The 21,199-nt window shown below is 53.2% G+C and overlaps 1 protein-coding gene across 1 annotated transcript in view; it reads left to right on the top strand.

Annotated features, from left to right (window-relative positions):
* The first annotated feature begins 4,298 nt into the window (after window positions 1–4,298).
* Window positions 4,299–21,199, top strand: part of PPP2CB (protein phosphatase 2 catalytic subunit beta) — a 51,239-nt gene continuing 34,338 nt past the window's right edge. The window contains exon 1 of the mRNA XM_073636951.1: window positions 4,299–4,721. Coding sequence (XP_073493052.1) covers window positions 4,620–4,721 — 102 coding nt within the window. The 5' untranslated portion in view covers window positions 4,299–4,619. The remainder of the gene's footprint in view (window positions 4,722–21,199) is intronic.

Here is a 21,199-nt window from a genome sequence, read left to right on the forward strand (position 1 = left end):
GTTTCGCTGTCCCAGCAAAGTTTATGCACACATCATTTATTTTCTCCTAGCAGATTTACAGAAGATTCAAATCTGCATCATGTCAATTCTTGAAGCGACTTTCACATACCAATGAGTGGGGAAAAATACATTTCAAAAGTGAGGCAAAACCACGTTAACACAGCGTTTTCCCTGTCAACACATTAGGATTTGCAGCAGAATTTTTTGCTGCTACTCCTGAACGTGTGCACATAACCTAAGGGTATATGCACATGTTAAGTATTTGCTGCAGACAATTTAACACCAAAAAAGTGTCCATTGGCAGGAAAAACGCTGAATAAAATACACTAGTTTTTGGTGCAGTTTTTTTATGCAGTTTTTCTCCACTCATTGGAATGGGTGAAAAACACTGAAAGAATGGACAATTAAAAAATAAGCAGCGTGTGCATGAAATTTCAGATATCTCATTCCCTTTGATGATACTGTAAAGTGCTGTTGTTTTCTGCAGCAAGAATGTGGGGAAAACGCAGCACAAACACAACGTGTGCACGTTCAGGATTTGATTGCAGAAATTTCTGCAGCGTTTCTGCATCTCTTGACAGGAAAAACGCTGCAGAAAAAACGTGCGTTTTGCCACGATTTTGAAGCGTTTTTTAGATGCATTTTTGTACATCAATGAATGCTTTTTGGAGATAAAGATATTTTAAAAAAGAAACGTGTGACATCGCTTTAACCCTTGGATTACTGTCAGACCTGGGGTGAGTATATTGGTTAATTTAAATGATAAAAGAATGTGTCTGTTGTATTTCAAATAAAGTGTTTTACTCTGTGTGTGTTTCTTTAACTCTTTACTTTACTTTAATTAGGTTTGGTAATGAAGGGGTCTAATTGACACTTCGTCATCAGTAAACAAAATGGCTAGGTGTCAACTAATCACATACACCCAATATCATTAGCATTTCCATTCAAGTCATTTCTGGGGCAGCTGAGAGTTGCTATTTTTAGCCAAGGAAGGTGCCATAAGGCAAACATGTTCCCTGGTTATTAATAACAGCTCACAACTGTTTCATTAGCTGCTACGTCCCCACGATCAGCAACAAGCAGTGCTTTGGACACAGCGTATTTTCACTGCCCCCAAAATGCTGTGTTCTAATGTCAAACTTTTGTTGTCAGTACATGGGGATCCATCGCATATAATGACATTTCAATCTGTCAAAATCCGAAGTGGAGACTAGCGTGTCCGCTACAGAAATTGACATGCTGCGGGTGAGTTTGGATACATGACCACGAACAGGAGCCGCTGCAGGTTTGAAGCTGCGTATTTATGAAGTGTCAAACCCGCAGCATCCAGATGTTACAGCATAGTGGATGAGATTTCTAGAAGTCCCATGTCCACTATGCGAGCATCTGAGACTGCGGATCACCCGCGGACACTGCCTTCGGTGCGTCTTTCAGGACTGCAGCATGTCAAATTCTCTTGCAGTCACTAGTCTCCGCAACAGAAATTTGACCACTAGAATGTATTGAATGCACTGAACAAATGTGGATTTACCTGCGTGCAATAGAACTCAGCGTTTTGGATGCAGCAACATCTGGATCGTGGGCACATAGCCTAAAATTTAAAAAAAAATGGCGTGGGCTCCCGCATAATTTTTAGAACCAGCAGAGGGAAAGCCAACCGCTGATATTAGTAGCTGGGGAAGGGGCTATTAGCCAAAAATGTTCCCTGGCTATTAATAACAGCCCACATCTGTTTGCTTAGCCTTTACTGTCTAGATTACAGGGGGCCCCAGAAAAAAATGACGTAGGGTCCCCCTATAAAATCTAACTAGAAAAGGCTAAACAGACAGCAGCGGGCTGATATTAATAGCCAGGGAAGGGGCAATGGATCCTTGCCCCCTCCGCAGCTAATAATATCACAACTCAGCAGTCCCAGAAATGGTGCATCCATAAGATGTGCCAAATCTGTCACATAGCCTCCGCTCTTCCCACTGCCGTGTAGCGGTGGCGAGTGGAGTAATAAGGTTGGGGTTCATGTCAGCCTTGTATTGGCGGCTGACATGAAGCCCAGGTTAGTAATGGAGAGGCATCTATAAGAAGCCCCCATTACTAACCCCGTAGTAAAGGGTTTCAATGCTTTTTCAATAAAGACACGGTCAGAATAAAGTCTTTTATTGTTATAAAATGGCACACCGTTTTAATAATTTATTTGTCTCCTAATCCCCAAATCCCTTGTCTCCTGAAAAAAAACCTAAAATAAAAAATAACCATATCCTTCACCTGTCCGCCGTCATGACGTAATCCCAGTGTCCCACGGCGATCTTGGTCACTTCTACAGCAGCCACATCAATCACTGATGGGACTGCTGTAGGAGACAGCACTGTACACTGACAGGAGTGTTATCACTTGTACAACGCTGTGCTGCAGGGGTGAGGTCACCTGAGTTCATCAGCTGATCAGTGCTGGTGGGAAAATTCGTTAGAATATTCCCACACAGCATCGGTGCAGTAAAGTGAGGTCCTGGAGCTCATCAGCTGATCTTCAGCTGATGAACTCACGTGACATCATCCAGCAACACAGCGATGTACACTGTGATGCAGCCTGCCTGCACCGATACAACGGCCCCGGCGGGCTTAATCAGGTGCTTAGTGACTGGTTCGGGGGGGCATATGCCCCTCTTCCCCCCGGCTGAGCCCGTCCCTGTCAGAGGGGCAGTGATGGTGAGAAAAATTCAGCAGATGCCCAAGACTGCAGGGTGTAGACCCAAATCCGGGACTGTCCGCTGTATCCAGGACGGTTGGGACTACAGATGAGCAAATCAATTCACAGGACTCCAGTCCAGCGTCCAGATCAGTGGTTCCTGGTGGCTGGATGGGAGGCCGCAAATCTCTTACCTTCCAGTGTCCCCGGGGCGTCTTTTGATAAGTCAGGGCCAGTGCAATGCCATCTCTAGTTGGGACCTGTGGTATGTTTTGTTCCTCATTCACAGTAGGAGCCGCCAGAACTTTCTCATCATTATGTAGCTTCACTATACGGCATCTGGCTTTTTGGTGTCTGTAAGGCAGTGTTCACACATAGCATAAATACTGTGTTTTTGTTTTCTGCAGATGCCTGCCCCAAACTACACAATAATAACCTTCTCTGATTATTGCATTTTTGCTGCATTTTTAAAGCCTTCTACCCCTTATTTGATGCGTTTTTGGTGCAGATGTGAAGCTGCGTTTTTAATGTGCTTTTTATAGTACAGAAAAGCTTTGATGCAGCATTTAAAAAAGTAACTGCAGTTTTTTACATGCGTTTTTTTTAGACTCCACATAGATGTCGAGAGATTTATAGGAACAAAAAAAATTCTTTTTCTTCATCTCAGTATACAGGGAACATAGAAATACATTGTTTTATACAATGTATCTCTATGGACATAGTAATCTGCTTGTGGGTTCACTGCCTGCAATAGAGGTCAATATTACCAAATTCTCCTATGTGAATCATTGTGGGCTGTGGCTCATAGTTAGAGCTGCAGCCTGCCAACATGGAGACATCGGTGAGTCCCAGGAAGACCCGATCACAGGAGAGAGAAGAAGTGAATAGTATAATTTAATTTATGCACTGACCAGACAAGCGGCTCCACTACCCGAGGAGGAGCTATGGTCAGAGAGCAGTGGGTATCATGGAGTGTGGGAAAACGCTCTGACGTGGTGGGACCGAGTCCTCGGATCGGGACAGTCCCGCTGAAGCCAGGATGGTTGGGAGCCAAGTATATATATATTCCATGCGTTGGAATCGGAGGTGTATATACCATACGCTCACTGTGAGTTCCCCTATAACTGGCCTTGTAGTAGAAGCAGCTGCGGCCTTGTCCATCACTCAATTGCGTAATTGTCCTGACTATTGGAGGCAGAGGAGTTGCGTCCTGACAAATTGGTGACAGCGGTGGGATCTACATGATCTCTCCGGTGTCATCTGCGACAAAGTGGTAAAGGTGGTGGGCTCTGCGGACCCCAACCTTTTTTTCCTAACCACAACAAAAAAATGCATAGTTTGCAACAATGTTGAAAAATGACACTTTTTTACAGCGACTGTTGCAAAAAACATCTTGTCCTTGGAGAATGACAGTAATTATGAATAGGCCTGACGCTGTGGCTTGAATGTCACATTTTCTGTTGTTAATAAAGCACGCCTTCGAAAAAAAAAACCCACAGAAGTTGTCTCACTGTTTCCCAGTGCGCATACGTCAACAACACTGCCTGGCAACGCCGTACGTAAAGCGCGACTCCCCTGCCTTTGCTGTAATGAGAAGTGCGGGCGCGTTCCCGGTGTCTCTACGTCTCCTGGTGTTTACCATCCACAGCCCATGAACGCGCACGCCGACCCCAGCCCTCCCCTAATTCCGTTTGACGTCTCCGTGCGCGGAACCGCTGACAGCCCCCTCCTCGGTGCTCGCTCCCGGCTGTGGGGGTGAAGGCGAGATTGAATGAGACGGAGGAGAGATAGAACGACGCAGCGGTGCGGCGGCCTCCTCCTCTGAGACAACAGCCAGCCCGGCTTTACCGCCATAGCTGCGACGTGAGTGTATGTGCCAGGAGCGAGGCTGAGTGTGTCGTATTGTGTGTATCCCGGGGGCGCTCGGGGAGCTGCAGGACATGGAGGACAAGACATTCACGAAGGAGCTGGACCAGTGGATCGAGCAGCTGAACGACTGCAAGCAACTGAACGAGAGCCAAGTGCGCACCCTGTGCGAGAAGGTGAGGGCCGGCCGCATCATTCTCATGGCGGGGAGCTGCCTGCACTCATGGTCCTGTGTGACCCTTATCGGTCCTCACCCTGCCCTCGCACCCTGGGGCCCTTATCTGTGGTCCTCACCCTGCCCTCGCACCGTGGGGTCCTCACCTGTGGTCCTCACCCTGCCCTCGCACTGTGGGGTCCTCACCTGTGGTCCTCACCCTGCCCTCGCACCGTGGGGTCCTCACCTGTGGTCCTCACCCTGCCCTCGCACCGTGGGGTCCTCACCTGTGGTCCTCACCCTGCCCTCGCACCGTGGGGTCCTCACCTGTGGTCCTCACCCTGCCCTCGCACCGTGGGGTCCTCACCTGTGGTCCTCACCCTGCCCTCGCACCGTGGGGTCCTCACCTGTGGTCCTCACCCTGCCCTCGCACCGTGGGGTCCTCACCTGTGGTCCTCACCCTGCCCTCGCACCGTGGGGTCCTCACCTGTGGTCCTCACCTGTGGTCCTCGCCCTGCCCTCGCACCGTGGGGTCCTCACCTGTGGTCCTCGCCCTGCCCTCGCACCGTGGGGTCCTCACCTGTGGTCCTCGCCCTGCCCTCGCACCGTGGGGTCCTCACCTGTGGTCCTCGCCCTGCCCTCGCACCGTGGGGTCCTCACCTGTGGTCCTCGCCCTGCCCTCGCACCGTGGGGTCCTCACCTGTGGTCCTCGCCCTGCCCTCGCACCGTGGGGTCCTCACCTGTAGTCCTCGCCCTGCCCTCGCACCGTGGGGTCCTCACCTGTGGTCCTCGCCCTGCCCTCGCACCGTGGGGTCCTCACCTGTGGTCCTCGCCCTGCCCTCGCACCGTGGGGTCCTCACCTGTGGTCCTCGCCCTGCCCTCGCACCGTGGGGTCCTCGCCCTGCCCTCGCACTCTGGGGCCCTCACCTGTGGTCCTCGCCCTGCCCTCGCACCCTGGGGCCCTCACCTGTGGTCCTCGCCCTGCCCTCGCACCCTGGGGCCCTCACCTGTGGTCCTCGCCCTGCCCTCGCACCCTGGGGCCCTCACCTGTGGTCCTCGCCCTGCCCTCGCACCCTGGGGCCCTCACCTGTGGTCCTCGCCCTGCCCTCGCACCCTGGGGCCCTCACCTGTGGTCCTCGCCCTGCCCTCGCACCCTGGGGCCCTCACCTGTGGTCCTCGCCCTGCCCTCGCACCCTGGGGCCCTCACCTGTAGTCCTCGCCCTGCCCTCGCACCCTGGGGCCCTCACCTGTGGTCCTCGCCCTGCCCTCGCACCCTGGGGCCCTCACCTGTGGTCCTCGCCCTGCCCTCGCACCCTGGGGCCCTCACCTGTGGTCCTCGCCCTGCCCTCGCACCCTGGGGCCCTCACCTGTGGTCCTCGCCCTGCCCTCGCACCCTGGGGCCCTCACCTGTGGTCCTCGCCCTGCCCTCGCACCCTGGGGCCCTCACCTGTGGTCCTCGCCCTGCCCTCGCACCCTGGGGCCCTCACCTGTGGTCCTCGCCCTGCCCTCGCACCCTGGGGCCCTCACCTGTGGTCCTCGCCCTGCCCTCGCACCCTGGGGCCCTCACCTGTGGTCCTCGCCCTGCCCTCGCACCCTGGGGCCCTCACCTGTGGTCCTCGCCCTGCCCTCGCACCCTGGGGCCCTCACCTGTGGTCCTCGCCCTGCCCTCGCACCCTGGGGCCCTCACCTGTGGTCCTCGCCCTGCCCTCGCACCCTGGGGCCCTCACCTGTGGTCCTCGCCCTGCCCTCGCACCCTGGGGCCCTCGCCTGTGGTCCTCGCCCTGCCCTCGCACCCTGGGGCCCTCGCCTGTGGTCCTCGCCCTGCCCTCGCACCCTGGGGCCCTCGCCTGTGGTCCTCGCCCTGCCCTCGCACCCTGGGGCCCTCGCCTGTGGTCCTCGCCCTGCCCTCGCACCCTGGGGCCCTCGCCTGTGGTCCTCGCCCTGCCCTCGCACCCTGGGGCCCTCGCCTGTGGTCCTCGCCCTGCCCTCGCACCCTGGGGCCCTCGCCTGTGGTCCTCGCCCTGCCCTCGCACCATGGGGCCCTCGCCTGTGGTCCTCGCCCTGCCCTCGCACCCTGGGGCCCTCGCCTGTGGTCCTCGCCCTGCCCTCGCACCCTGGGGCCCTCGCCTGTGGTCCTCGCCCTGCCCTCGCACCCTGGGGCCCTCGCCTGTGGTCCTCGCCCTGCCCTCGCACCCTGGGGCCCTCGCCTGTGGTCCTCGCCCTGCCCTCGCACCCTGGGGCCCTCGCCTGTGGTCCTCGCCCTGCCCTCGCACCCTGGGGCCCTCGCCTGTGGTCCTCGCCCTGCCCTCGCACCCTGGGGCCCTCGCCTGTGGTCCTCGCCCTGCCCTCGCACCCTGGGGCCCTCGCCTGTGGTCCTCGCCCTGCCCTCGCACCCTGGGGCCCTCGCCTGTGGTCCTCGCCCTGCCCTCGCACCCTGGGGCCCTCGCCTGTGGTCCTCGCCCTGCCCTCGCCCCCTGGGGCCCTCGCCTGTGGTCCTCGCCCTGCCCTCGCCCCCTGGGGCCCTCGCCTGTGGTCCTCGCCCTGCCCTCGCCCCCTGGGGTCCTCGCCCTGCCCTCGCCCCCTGGGGTCCTCGCCTGTGGTCCTCGCACCGTGGGGTCCTCGCCTGTGGTCCTCGCACCGTGGGGTCCTCGCCTGTGGTCCTCGCACCGTGGGGTCCTCGCCTGTGGTCCTCGCACCGTGGGGTCCTCGCCTGTGGTCCTCGCACCGTGGGGTCCTCGTCTGTGGTCCTCGCACCGTGGGGTCCTCGTCTGTGGTCCTCGCACCGTGGGGTCCTCGTCTGTGGTCCTCGCACCGTGGGGTCCTCGTCTGTGGTCCTCGCACCGTGGGGTCCTCGTCTGTGGTCCTCGCACCGTGGGGTCCTCGTCTGTGGTCCTCGCACCGTGGGGTCCTCGTCTGTGGTCCTCGCACCGTGGGGTCCTCGTCTGTGGTCCTCGCACCGTGGGGTCCTCGTCTGTGGTCCTCGCACCGTGGGGTCCTCGTCTGTGGTCCTCGCACCGTGGGGTCCTCGTCTGTGGTCCTCGCACCGTGGGGTCCTCGTCTGTGGTCCTCGCACCGTGGGGTCCTCGTCTGTGGTCCTCGCACCGTGGGGTCCTCGTCTGTGGTCCTCGCACCGTGGGGTCCTCGTCTGTGGTCCTCGCACCGTGGGGTCCTCGTCTGTGGTCCTCGCACCGTGGGGTCCTCGTCTGTGGTCCTCGCACCGTGGGGTCCTCGTCTGTGGTCCTCGCACCGTGGGGTCCTCGTCTGTGGTCCTCGCACCGTGGGGTCCTCGTCTGTGGTCCTCGCACCGTGGGGTCCTCGTCTGTGGTCCTCGCACCGTGGGGTCCTCGTCTGTGGTCCTCGCACCGTGGGGTCCTCGTCTGTGGTCCTCGCACCGTGGGGTCCTCGTCTGTGGTCCTCGCACCGTGGGGTCCTCGTCTGTGGTCCTCGCACCGTGGGGTCCTCGTCTGTGGTCCTCGCACCGTGGGGTCCTCGTCTGTGGTCCTCGCACCGTGGGGTCCTCGTCTGTGGTCCTCGCACCGTGGGGTCCTCGTCTGTGGTCCTCGCACCGTGGGGTCCTCGTCTGTGGTCCTCGCACCGTGGGGTCCTCGTCTGTGGTCCTCGCACCGTGGGGTCCTCGTCTGTGGTCCTCGCACCGTGGGGTCCTCGTCTGTGGTCCTCGCACCGTGGGGTCCTCGTCTGTGGTCCTCGCACCGTGGGGTCCTCGTCTGTGGTCCTCGCCCCGTGGGGTCCTCGTCTGTGGTCCTCGCCCCGTGGGGTCCTCGTCTGTGGTCCTCGCCCCGTGGGGTCCTCGTCTGTGGTCCTCGCCCCGTGGGGTCCTCGTCTGTGGTCCTCGCCCCGTGGGGTCCTCGTCTGTGGTCCTCGCCCCGTGGGGTCCTCGTCTGTGGTCCTCGCCCCGTGGGGTCCTCGTCTGTGGTCCTCGCCCCGTGGGGTCCTCGTCTGTGGTCCTCGCCCCGTGGGGTCCTCGTCTGTGGTCCTCGCCCCGTGGGGTCCTCGTCTGTGGTCCTCGCCCCGTGGGGTCCTCGTCTGTGGTCCTCGCCCCGTGGGGTCCTCGTCTGTGGTCCTCGCCCCGTGGGGTCCTCGTCTGTGGTCCTCGCCCCGTGGGGTCCTCGTCTGTGGTCCTCGCCCCGTGGGGTCCTCGTCTGTGGTCCTCGCCCCGTGGGGTCCTCGTCTGTGGTCCTCGCCCCGTGGGGTCCTCGTCTGTGGTCCTCGCCCCGTGGGGTCCTCGTCTGTGGTCCTCGCCCCGTGGGGTCCTCGTCTGTGGTCCTCGCCCCGTGGGGTCCTCGTCTGTGGTCCTCGCCCCGTGGGGTCCTCGTCTGTGGTCCTCGCCCCGTGGGGTCCTCGTCTGTGGTCCTCGCCCCGTGGGGTCCTCGTCTGTGGTCCTCGCCCCGTGGGGTCCTCGTCTGTGGTCCTCGCCCCGTGGGGTCCTCGTCTGTGGTCCTCGCCCCGTGGGGTCCTCGTCTGTGGTCCTCGCCCCGTGGGGTCCTCGTCTGTGGTCCTCGCCCCGTGGGGTCCTCGTCTGTGGTCCTCGCCCCGTGGGGTCCTCGTCTGTGGTCCTCGCCCCGTGGGGTCCTCGTCTGTGGTCCTCGCCCCGTGGGGTCCTCGTCTGTGGTCCTCGCCCCGTGGGGTCCTCGTCTGTGGTCCTCGCCCCGTGGGGTCCTCGTCTGTGGTCCTCGCCCCGTGGGGTCCTCGTCTGTGGTCCTCGCCCCGTGGGGTCCTCGTCTGTGGTCCTCGCCCCGTGGGGTCCTCGTCTGTGGTCCTCGCCCCGTGGGGTCCTCGTCTGTGGTCCTCGCCCCGTGGGGTCCTCGTCTGTGGTCCTCGCCCCGTGGGGTCCTCGTCTGTGGTCCTCGCCCCGTGGGGTCCTCGTCTGTGGTCCTCGCCCCGTGGGGTCCTCGTCTGTGGTCCTCGCCCCGTGGGGTCCTCGTCTGTGGTCCTCGCCCCGTGGGGTCCTCGTCTGTGGTCCTCGCCCCGTGGGGTCCTCGTCTGTGGTCCTCGCCCCGTGGGGTCCTCGTCTGTGGTCCTCGCCCCGTGGGGTCCTCGTCTGTGGTCCTCGCCCCGTGGGGTCCTCGTCTGTGGTCCTCGCCCCGTGGGGTCCTCGTCTGTGGTCCTCGCCCCGTGGGGTCCTCGTCTGTGGTCCTCGCCCCGTGGGGTCCTCGTCTGTGGTCCTCGCCCCGTGGGGTCCTCGTCTGTGGTCCTCGCCCCGTGGGGTCCTCGTCTGTGGTCCTCGCCCCGTGGGGTCCTCGTCTGTGGTCCTCGCCCCGTGGGGTCCTCGTCTGTGGTCCTCGCCCCGTGGGGTCCTCGTCTGTGGTCCTCGCCCCGTGGGGTCCTCGTCTGTGGTCCTCGCCCCGTGGGGTCCTCGTCTGTGGTCCTCGCCCCGTGGGGTCCTCGTCTGTGGTCCTCGCCCCGTGGGGTCCTCGTCTGTGGTCCTCGCCCCGTGGGGTCCTCGTCTGTGGTCCTCGCCCCGTGGGGTCCTCGTCTGTGGTCCTCGCCCCGTGGGGTCCTCGTCTGTGGTCCTCGCCCCGTGGGGTCCTCGTCTGTGGTCCTCGCCCCGTGGGGTCCTCGTCTGTGGTCCTCGCCCCGTGGGGTCCTCGTCTGTGGTCCTCGCCCCGTGGGGTCCTCGTCTGTGGTCCTCGCCCCGTGGGGTCCTCGTCTGTGGTCCTCGCCCCGTGGGGTCCTCGTCTGTGGTCCTCGCCCCGTGGGGTCCTCGTCTGTGGTCCTCGCCCCGTGGGGTCCTCGTCTGTGGTCCTCGCCCCGTGGGGTCCTCGTCTGTGGTCCTCGCCCCGTGGGGTCCTCGTCTGTGGTCCTCGCCCCGTGGGGTCCTCGTCTGTGGTCCTCGCCCCGTGGGGTCCTCGTCTGTGGTCCTCGCCCCGTGGGGTCCTCGTCTGTGGTCCTCGCCCCGTGGGGTCCTCGTCTGTGGTCCTCGCCCCGTGGGGTCCTCGTCTGTGGTCCTCGCCCCGTGGGGTCCTCGTCTGTGGTCCTCGCCCCGTGGGGTCCTCGTCTGTGGTCCTCGCCCCGTGGGGTCCTCGTCTGTGGTCCTCGCCCCGTGGGGTCCTCGTCTGTGGTCCTCGCCCCGTGGGGTCCTCGTCTGTGGTCCTCGCCCCGTGGGGTCCTCGTCTGTGGTCCTCGCCCCGTGGGGTCCTCGTCTGTGGTCCTCGCCCCGTGGGGTCCTCGTCTGTGGTCCTCGCCCCGTGGGGTCCTCGTCTGTGGTCCTCGCCCCGTGGGGTCCTCGTCTGTGGTCCTCGCCCCGTGGGGTCCTCGTCTGTGGTCCTCGCCCCGTGGGGTCCTCGTCTGTGGTCCTCGCCCCGTGGGGTCCTCGTCTGTGGTCCTCGCCCCGTGGGGTCCTCGTCTGTGGTCCTCGCCCCGTGGGGTCCTCGTCTGTGGTCCTCGCCCCGTGGGGTCCTCGTCTGTGGTCCTCGCCCCGTGGGGTCCTCGTCTGGGGTCCTCGCCCCGTGGGGTCCTCGTCTGGGGTCCTCGCCCCGTGGGGTCCTCGTCTGGGGTCCTCGCCCCGTGGGGTCCTCGTCTGGGGTCCTCGCCCCGTGGGGTCCTCGTCTGGGGTCCTCGCCCCGTGGGGTCCTCGTCTGGGGTCCTCGCCCCGTGGGGTCCTCGTCTGGGGTCCTCGCCCCGTGGGGTCCTCGTCTGGGGTCCTCGCCCCGTGGGGTCCTCGTCTGGGGTCCTCGCCCCGTGGGGTCCTCGTCTGGGGTCCTCGCCCCGTGGGGTCCTCGTCTGGGGTCCTCGCCCCGTGGGGTCCTCGTCTGGGGTCCTCGCCCCGTGGGGTCCTCGTCCCGTGGGGTCCTCGCCCCGTGGGGTCCTCGTCCCGTGGGGTCCTCGCCCGGGGTCCTCGCCCCCTGGGGTCCTCGCCCCCGGGGTCCTCGCCCCCTGGGGTCCTCGTCTGGGGTCCTCGCCCCCGGGGTCCTCGCCCCCTGGTGTCCTCGTCTGGGGTCCTCGCCCCCTGGTGTCCTCGTCTGGGGTCCTCGCCCCCTGGTGTCCTCGTCTGGGGTCCTCGCCCCCTGGTGTCCTCGTCTGGGGTCCTCGTCTGGGGTCCTCGCCCCCTGGGGTCCTCGTCTGGGGTCCTCGCCCCCTGGGGTCCTCGTCTGGGGTCCTCGCCCCCTGGGGTCCTCGTCTGGGGTCCTCGCCCCCTGGGGTCCTCGTCTGGGGTCCTCGCCCCCTGGGGTCCTCGTCTGGGGTCCTCGCCCCCTGGGGTCCTCGTCTGGGGTCCTCGCCCCCTGGGGTCCTCATCCGGGGTCTTCACCTTAGTCCCTGCCTGCAGTCGTGGCCCTGTGTGATTGCACCATGGAGCCCCCACCCAGTACTCACCTGCAGTCATGAACCTGTGTGTTTGCACCATGGAGTCCTCATCCAAATCTTGCTTGCAGTCATGGCCCTGTGTGATTTCACCATTGGGTGCTTACCCAGTCCTCGCCTGCAGTCACGACCCTGTGTGATTGCACCATGGATTTTTTGTCTGTAGTCCTTTTTGCTAGGGGAAGGGAGTCTTATTTTCTTTTGCTCCAAGGGGTTTTCCCAAAAATCCTGTTCCATATTGATGTGAAATGCCAGAAACATACAGTGACATGTAAAAGATTTGGCACCCCCCCGGTCGAAATTACTGTTATTGTGAACAGTTAAGTAAGATGAAATGATCTCTAAAAGGACTAACGTTAAAAATTACTCATTTCTTTTGTGTTTTAGGTAAAAAAAAGATATATTGTAATTTTTTTTTTCATTTTAAAAACTATAAAAAGGAAAATGGGCCAATGCAAAAGTTTGTGCACCCTTGAAGATTTGTGTGCTCAGATAACTTTGACCAAGGTTTCAGACCTTAATTAGCCTGTTAGGGTTATGGCTTGTTCACTATCATTGCTAGGAAAGGCCAGGTGATGCAAATTTCCAAGCTTTATGAACACCCAGCTTCTTCTAACCTTGTGCCAAAAAATAGCAGCCATGGGTCATCTAAGCAGCTGCCCAACACTCTAAAAATGAAAATGGTGGAGGCCTGCAAAGTGTTTTCAAGTTGCCCTTTACTCAGTTCGAAATGTAATTAAGAAACGGCAGTTAATAGGAACAGTGGAGGTTAAGATAAGGTCTGCAAAATTTCGGTGAGAGCTGCTTGTAGGGTTGCATGGGGGTGGATGAATCATGCTTTGGGTTGTGTTGCAACCAATGGCACATGGAACATTTCGCAGGTAGAGGGAAAAATGGATTCAATGAAATTTCCAACAAATTCTTGATGCAAACATAACATCTGTAAAAAAAGCTAAAGCTGAAAAGAGGATGGTTCTACAAATGGATAATGATCCTAAACACACTTCAAAATCCACAATAGACTACCTCAAAAGGCACAAGCTGAAGGTTTTACGATACTCGTCACAGTCCCCTGATCTGAACATCATTGAAAATCTGTGGCTCAAAATAGCAGTGCATGCAAGACGACCCAGGAATCTCACAAAACTGGAAGAATTTTCCAAGGAAAAATGGGTGAAAATCCCTCAAACAGGAATTTAAAGACTTGTCTGGCTGCAAAAAGCTTTTACAAGCTGTGATACTTGCTAAAGGCGGTGCTACCAGGTACTAGCCATGCAGGATGCCCAAACGTTTGCATCGGCCCATTTTCCTTTTTGTAATTTTTAAAATGTAAAAGATGAAAATATATATATTTTTGCGTAATATACAAAGGAAATGTCATCTTTAACGTTCTTTTTAGAGATCATTTTGTTTTAAACTTGCTTAACTGTTCACAACAGCAATTTTTACCAGGGGTGCCCAAACTTTTACATGCCACTGTATGGTTAGCGGGGTCTAAATACCAAGATCCCAGGGGTGGTCCTTTCCCAGCAGATTCGGCTACATGCGCACCTTTATTCCCCACAGGAGCTTATAAAGCTGAGTGCAACTTCTCTTAGGGTGCTGAACCTTGCGCCAAATATTTTTAAGGGTTCTCAGCAATTGGACCCTATGGCATTTTACAAAACCAAATCCACCCTGCCCTCTTTAAATGGTGATACTGGGAAAAAAAACTTACTTATTAGGACACTGCTGCCAGCTAAACTTTGAGTCGCGAGAGCTTAACTGTGCAAACTATGGACATGCTAGAATCTTTGCCAGGGTGGGGATAACTCGAGGTGTTACCTGTGGTCTTTGGTACAAAAAGCCATTTGATTACCCAGCTTGTTGGTGATAATACCTGGTTGTCATTCTGCTTCTCAGAAACCCATCATAAAGAAAAAAAAATTGAAGATTACATTTTAAACATTTTGTTTATAAAATTCTCTTACAATAATTTCATTATTAGAAAGTTATTTTGATTTATTACAAAGGGGTTATTCACCCCCGATCGGGCGAAGCACTTGTTGGCTCTGTCCAGAGTTTGAGCCACGTGTCATCTTACTGTGATCTGATTGTCTCGCATGAGGGAATTGTATCACAGGTGCAGGGAAGATGGAGAACTTAATAACTCCATCTTCTCCATTGTCTATGTGAATGGACATCAGAGTTCAGTTCCATGTTTCACATGCACCCATAGACTTCTATGGGTGCACGTGATCTGACCATTGGATGCATCCACAGCATACTGCGATTGTCTTCTCTTGCCGATTTAGCATGAGAAAAAAATTGCAGATCTGCCCTGCCCCATAGTATAACATTGGGCCGAGTGCTATCTGATAAAACATTGCATAGCATTCGACCGTGTTATACGCCAGTGTGAGCGAGCCCAAAGGCAGAAAGAAATGGAAAACAAGCAGGTGGGAAGGTGCACTTAAATGGTTGGCTACGATGCACCAAGCGCCTGTACTTGGTTTGTACAGTCATTCTGTGCGAACAGTCCCTTTAAGGCTGCGTTCATACACAGCAGTCATGCTGCTGCTTCTAGCCTCCACATCCTTGTTCCGCTGCAGTATTTCCATTGTTTCAGTGCACAATCACTAAATTTTACTCGGAAATGTCTTTTACCTGCAAAACCACATGGCCTAATGTAATGGCTACTCGGTTTTGCGGGTGAAACAGCCGTTTCCCTGTAGGATAAACTAATTGTGCAGTTAAACAGTGGAAAGACTGCCACTTTTTGTCTTTTGCAATCTCGTTTTTCTTTTCCTTCTTTCACAGTTTATAACTTTATTTTTATATCAACTTAGCCATGTGAGCGCTTGTTTTTTAGAACTTTGTTAAAGAAAATCTGTCCCAGGTTTGTCCCATATGAGATAAGACCACCACCCTTCAACCCTTCTAACATGCTGTATATATGCCCCCAATCCGACCTTCAACAAAAGAAAAACGCCTTTAATTATACTCTCCTACGGGGCGGCTGTGTCCTATGGGCATCTCTGTCTTGGTCCGTTGCCTCCTCTCTTCTTGCGATGCCATCCTCCTCCTGTGCTTCGTGTGGATGACACGTTTTACGTGTTCGCAGCATTGCGCTCCTGTGTAGGTGTACTCTTCTCTGCCCTGAGCAGAGCAAAGTACTGCAGTGCGCATGCGCTGGGACTCTGACCTTTCCCGGTGCATGCGCACTGCAGTACTTTGCTCTGTCCTCGACAGCGCAGAGAAGTACACCTACACAGAAACTCAATGCTGGGAACACGGTATGGATGACGTAGAACGCATCATCCGCAAGAAGGACGGCATCACAAGAAGGAGGCATCAGAACAAGACTGCTCCGTAGGTGAGTATTAGTAAAGGTGTTTTCCTTTTGCAGGCTAGATTTAGGGAATATATACAGCATATTAGAATGCTATACATCATGTGGGTCAAACCTGATGACCGGTACTCTTTACTAATAAATAAGCTAAAACTTCTTCAGAAAACCACTCCTTATTCAGACCAGATTTTCACTTCCACCTTCTATTATGCTTTGTGACTTTAGTGTGGTCCTTTAAAAGAGATCTCACTGTACTTGTGGAGCATCTTTTTTATTTTCTTTTTTTTTTTATAGAACCCATTGTTTCACTTTTCTTATTCTTCCTAAAAATGTATGAGAAAATAGATGGAAGCTAATATCCCCCCTAGTCAGTGTCAGACCATCGTGCTGTACCCTGTGGACAAACAGAATGGAAACATCCTTATCGATTTGTACATTTCCAGGAGGAATAACAGAATGTTGCAATTTTGTGTTATAATGAAAAAAGTTCCAAAGTTATTGTTTTTAATGTTAATTTACATCCTGAAAATTTGTGTGAACTTGTGTGCTGTAGGAATGAGCAATTTGATTTGTGCTGCCCTGATTGGGCGTCCAGTTCTCCGAGACAGCCGGTCTTCACTTCTGTGCCAGGCTTCCTCATCTTGCACACCTCTTGACAAGGCATCATGCGATGTGATGACGTCATGGGGCCTAGTAGATGACGAGAGATGCCGAAGATATCCAGCACATCATTAAAGACCACCTGCCATGGAGGACGGGGGCGGTTGTCAGACCAGGGCAGCAAGAATTGAAAAAACCCTAGTCTCCAATAAAACTGGTTTTCAGAAACTTGCCACTCAACTTGATGAGTGGTAAAGTTGATTTATTAATGTAATCCCAAAAAGGCGATGTTTCAGTCCTTTTTAGCCCTTCATCAGAAAAAGGGTGGATTGTAAGGAAGAAAGGGATATTGGAATAAGAGCGAGATCTGTTGCTGGGAGTTTGGCGCAAGTCAGTCCAATAGGCAAATAGGAACCCTATTCAGGGACCCTTAATATACCCAGAATGCCATACACTACTGGTTTTCAGTCGCAGAAATTTCTATATCTAAACTGCCATGTGTGAATTAAGCTACTGTTAATTCCTATTTTTTTTTTTTTTTTTTTTTTGTGATTTTCTAAAAACGTAGTAAAATAAAGGAGTTTGTACTGCTTTTTGGAAAATTGTGGCAAAGAAAAGCACATAACATTATGCATATGCAAACACAGCCTTAAAGTTTTCTCCATGTATTTGTGTCCAGAAACTGTTTTTTGGTGCCAAAAATCTGCTATGTTTAACTAGCAAAGTGGGTAATGAAAACTCATGGCCAGTGTCTGCAGACGAGCGTATAAAAATTGTCCTAGTTTCACCCAGAAAAGGTGGAGATTTTGTTAACAATTTATCATCAGTGTCAATTTTTTACGTCCTTTTGCGATCCATTTTCATACAACTACATTACAAAATGTATATGACCAAATGCAGTTTTACAGTATCTGTAAAAAAAAATAAGATTCTGTTGGGATTTTCTGTGTTGGATCCATTTTTCTTAACGCACCCACAGACAAATAGGTGAATCGCACCTGAGATTTAGAAGAAAGTGCACACTGCGATATCCCCTCCACACACACCCATTTGGACCGAGAAAAACCTGTTCATCTCTATTTAATAACATGGATTGGTGTGCTTTCCGATGTATCTGCTCGTCTGCGTGAGCGCTAAGGCCATGTTCACACGTAGTGTAACTTTTTTTCTTTTTCAGTGGGAAAATCTACCTTCAACCGAATAAGCAAAGTGAATATAACTAAATGAAAACTCATACGAATAGTGCGTGTAAATTTGGAACTTTTTTTTTTTTTATCCTGCAGACTGAAAAAATGCATGTAAATCTCTGCGTTTCTGCATTAAAAAAACACCGCACCAAGAACTCTATCACTAGGGGAGAAACTCATAACACAGTGCAGCAAAAGCAACAATCGGAGTGGAATCACATTGTGTATATTAGGCTAATACCTAAAGAAAAAATATGGGAAAATATGCAGCTTTTTCTCACGTGGAACATGGCCTTTAGGTGTTGTGGAACTGCATTTTTTTAAGTTATAGTTTGCATTTGTTTTTTTACAAAAGAAACAGGCTGTTGCCACAAACCACAGTGGGAATTGCATGTGTTTTTTTTAAATTTTTTTTATGTTAATTCATTTTTTGTCTCAATGGGGTAAAACTGCTGGAAGAATTAATTTGCTGAGTTTTTTAAAATCTCACCACTCGTCAAAAATCACAAAGAAAAATACACTCTGTGACTGAGACTTTTGGTATCTCGTTCAGTTTGTCGTTATTGAAAAACTCTACATTTTTTCTACACAATAATAATAATAATAGCCCTAATGAAGAGCATGAAAGAAAATTCATGTAACCTCACATTTACGTTCAGAATCCCAGAGTTTCTCTACCAAAAAAAGGATTAAAAAAATGTATCAAATCTGCCCCCAAAAAAGGGAAAAACACATACAGAAAATAAACCAAGAAAATGCAGCGTTTCCCTACTTGGGAACATGGCTTCAGGGTGTGTTCACATGGAGTTTTTTTTATGTGGCTTTTTGAACACTTTTTTTCAGACATGGTTCGCATATATGGGAAGTCTTTTCCTCAGTTGATTCACTTGTTACTTTTGGGGCCTATTTTCAAGCAAAATGCGCCTCAAGTATAAACATGTTCCTGCACCACAGATTTCCTCTGCGGCATTGGAAAATCGGCTGTGTATAGAACTCCTCAACATACCCTTACTGGGTATACAATTATTTTCTAGAAGTGACAGGTCCACGTTTAGACAACCCTTTTGCAGCTTCACCTGGACAATGTCTTCTGGCTTTGTTACTACTGTTCATGGTAAAAATTGAAAAAGTTTTATTTCCTGGAGGAGTTTGTATGTGGAATTCTTTTGTGGAATGGTTCCAATATACATTTACCACGTGATTGTGTGAAAGGGCAGTTTCCTTGGTTTGAGATTTTTGTTACTGCTGTTCACACATCTAGTGGTAGTGTCTGAAGAATTCCATAATGGTGGGGTTAGAAGTAGTGCAGGAAGTCTCCCAGAGCTGGAGTGCCTTCTGTTAAAGGATGACCCCTTATTAGTATCCCATAATAATAATAATAATAAAATAAATATATAATATACACACTGCTCAAAAAAATAAAGGGAACACTCAAATAACACATCCAAGATCTGAATGAATGAAATATTCTCATTGAATACTTTGTTCTGTACAAAGTTGAATGTACTGACCACAAAATCACACAAAAATCATCAATGGAAATCAAATTTATTAACCAATGGAGGCCTGGATTTGGAGTCACCCCCAAAATTAAAGTGGAAAAACAGACTACAGGCTGATCCAACTTTGATGTAATGTCCTTAAAACAAGTCAAAATGAGGCTCAGTATTGTGTGTGGCCTCCACGTGCCTGTATGACCTCCCTACAATGCCTGGGCATGCTGCTGATGAGGTTGCGGATGGTCTCCTGTGGGATCTCCTCCCAGACCTGGACTAAAGCATCCGCCAACTCCTGGACAGTCTGTGGTGCAATGTGAGGTTGGTGGGTGGAGCGAGACATGATGTCCCAGATGTGCTCAGTCGGATTCACGTCTGGGGAACGGGCAGGCAAGTCTATAGCTTCAATGCCTTCATCTTGCAGTAACTGCTGACACACTCCAGCCACATGAGGTCTGGCATTGTCCTGCATTAGGAGGAACCCAGAGCCAACCGCACCAGCAAATGGTCTGACGATCTCATCTCGCTACCTCTGGCGAGCACATGAAGGGCTGTGCGGCCCTCCAAAGAAATGCCACCCCACACCATTACTGACCCACTACCAAACCGGTAATACTGAAGGATGTTGCAGGCAGCAGATCGCTCTCCACTGCGTCTCCAGACTCTGTCACGTCTGTCACATGTGCTCCGTGTGAACCTGCTTTCATCTGTGAGAAGCACAGGGCGCCAGTGGTGACTTTGCCAATCCTGGTGTTCTGTGGCAAATGTCAAGCATCCTGCACGGTGTTGGGCTGTGAGCACAACCGCCATCTGTGGACGTCGGGCCCTCATACCACCCTCATGGAGTTGATTTCTAACCGTTTGTGCAGACTCATGCACATTTGTGGGCTGCTGGAGGTCATTTTGCAGGGCTCTGGCCGTGCTCCTCCTTGCACAAAGGCGGACGTAGCGGTCCTGCTTCTGGGTTGTTGCCCTCCTATGGCCCCCTCCACGTCTGCAGGTGTACTGGCCTGTCTCCTGGTAGCGCCTCCAGCCTCTGGATACTACCCTGACAGACATAGCAAACCTTCTTGCCACAGCTCGCATTGATGAGCTTGGATGAGCTGCTCTACCTGAGCAACTTCTGTGGGTTGTAGAGTCTGTCTCATGCTACCACGAGTGTGAAAGCACAACCAACATTCAAAAGTGACCAAAACATCAGCCAGAAAGCATTGGTACTGAGATGTGGTCTGTAGTCCCCACCTGCAGAACCACTCCTTTATTGAGGTTGTCTTGATAATTGCCAATAATTTCCATCTATTGTCTATTCCATTTGCACAACACCATGTGAAATTGATTGTCAATCCTTGTTGCTTCTTAAGTGGACAGTTTGATTTCACAGAAGTTTGATTTACTTGGAGTTATATATATTCTGTTGTTCAAGTGTTCCCCTTATTTTTTTGAGCAGTATATATATATATATATATATATATATATATATATATATATATGTATATATATATATGTGTGATTTTTTATATATATATATATATATATATATATATATATATATATATATATATATATATATATAGTACAGGCCAAAAGTTTGGACACACCTCATTTAAAGATTTTTCTATATTTTCATGACTATGAAAATTGTACATTCACACTGAAGGCATCAAAACTATGAATTAACACATGTGGAATTATATACTTAACAAAAAAGTGTGAAACAGCTGAAAATATGTCTTATATTCTAGGTTCTTCAAAGTAGCCACCTTTTGCTTTGATGACTGCTTTGCACACTCTTGGCATTCTCTTGATGAGCTTCAAGAGGTAGTCACCGGAAATGGTCTTCCAACAATCTTGAAGGAGTTCCCAGAGATGCTTAGCACTTGTTGGCCCTTTTGCCTTCACTCTGCTGTCCAGCTCACCCCAAACCATCTCGATTGGGTTCAGGTCTGGTGACCGTGGAGGCCAGGTCATCTGGCGAAGCATCCCATCACTCTCCTTCTTGGTCATATAGCCCTTACACAGCCTGGAGGTGTGTTTGGGGTCATTGTCCTGTTGAAAAATAAATGATGGTCCAACTAAACGCAAACCGGATGGAATAGCATGCCACTGCAAGATGCTGTGGTAGCCATGCTGGTTCAGTATGCCTTCAATTTTGAATAAATCCCCAACAGTGTCACCAGCAAAGCACCCCCACACCATCACACCTCCTCCTCCATGCTTCACGGTGGGAACCAGGCATGTAGAGTCCATCCGTTCACCTTTTCTGCGTCGCACAAAGACAGTGGTTGGAACCAAAGATCTCAAATTTGGACTCATCAGACCAAAGCACAGATTTCCACTGGTCTAATGTCCATTCCTTGTGTTCTTTAGCCCAAAAAAAGTCTCTTCTGCTTGTTGCCTGTCCTTAGCAGTGGTTTCCTAGCAGCTATTTTACCATGAAGGCCTGCTGCACAAAGTCTCCTCTTAACAGTAGTTGTAGAGATGTATCTGCTGCTAGAACTCTGTGTGGCATTGACCTGGTCTCTAATCTGAGCTGCTGTTTACCTGCGATTTCTGAGGCTGGTGACTC

This window comes from Phyllobates terribilis, unplaced genomic scaffold (assembly GCF_046119375.1).
Source record: "Phyllobates terribilis strain yellow unplaced genomic scaffold, ASM4611937v1 Scaffold_1__5_contigs__length_1240528914, whole genome shotgun sequence".
NCBI lineage: Eukaryota > Metazoa > Chordata > Amphibia > Anura > Dendrobatidae > Phyllobates > Phyllobates terribilis.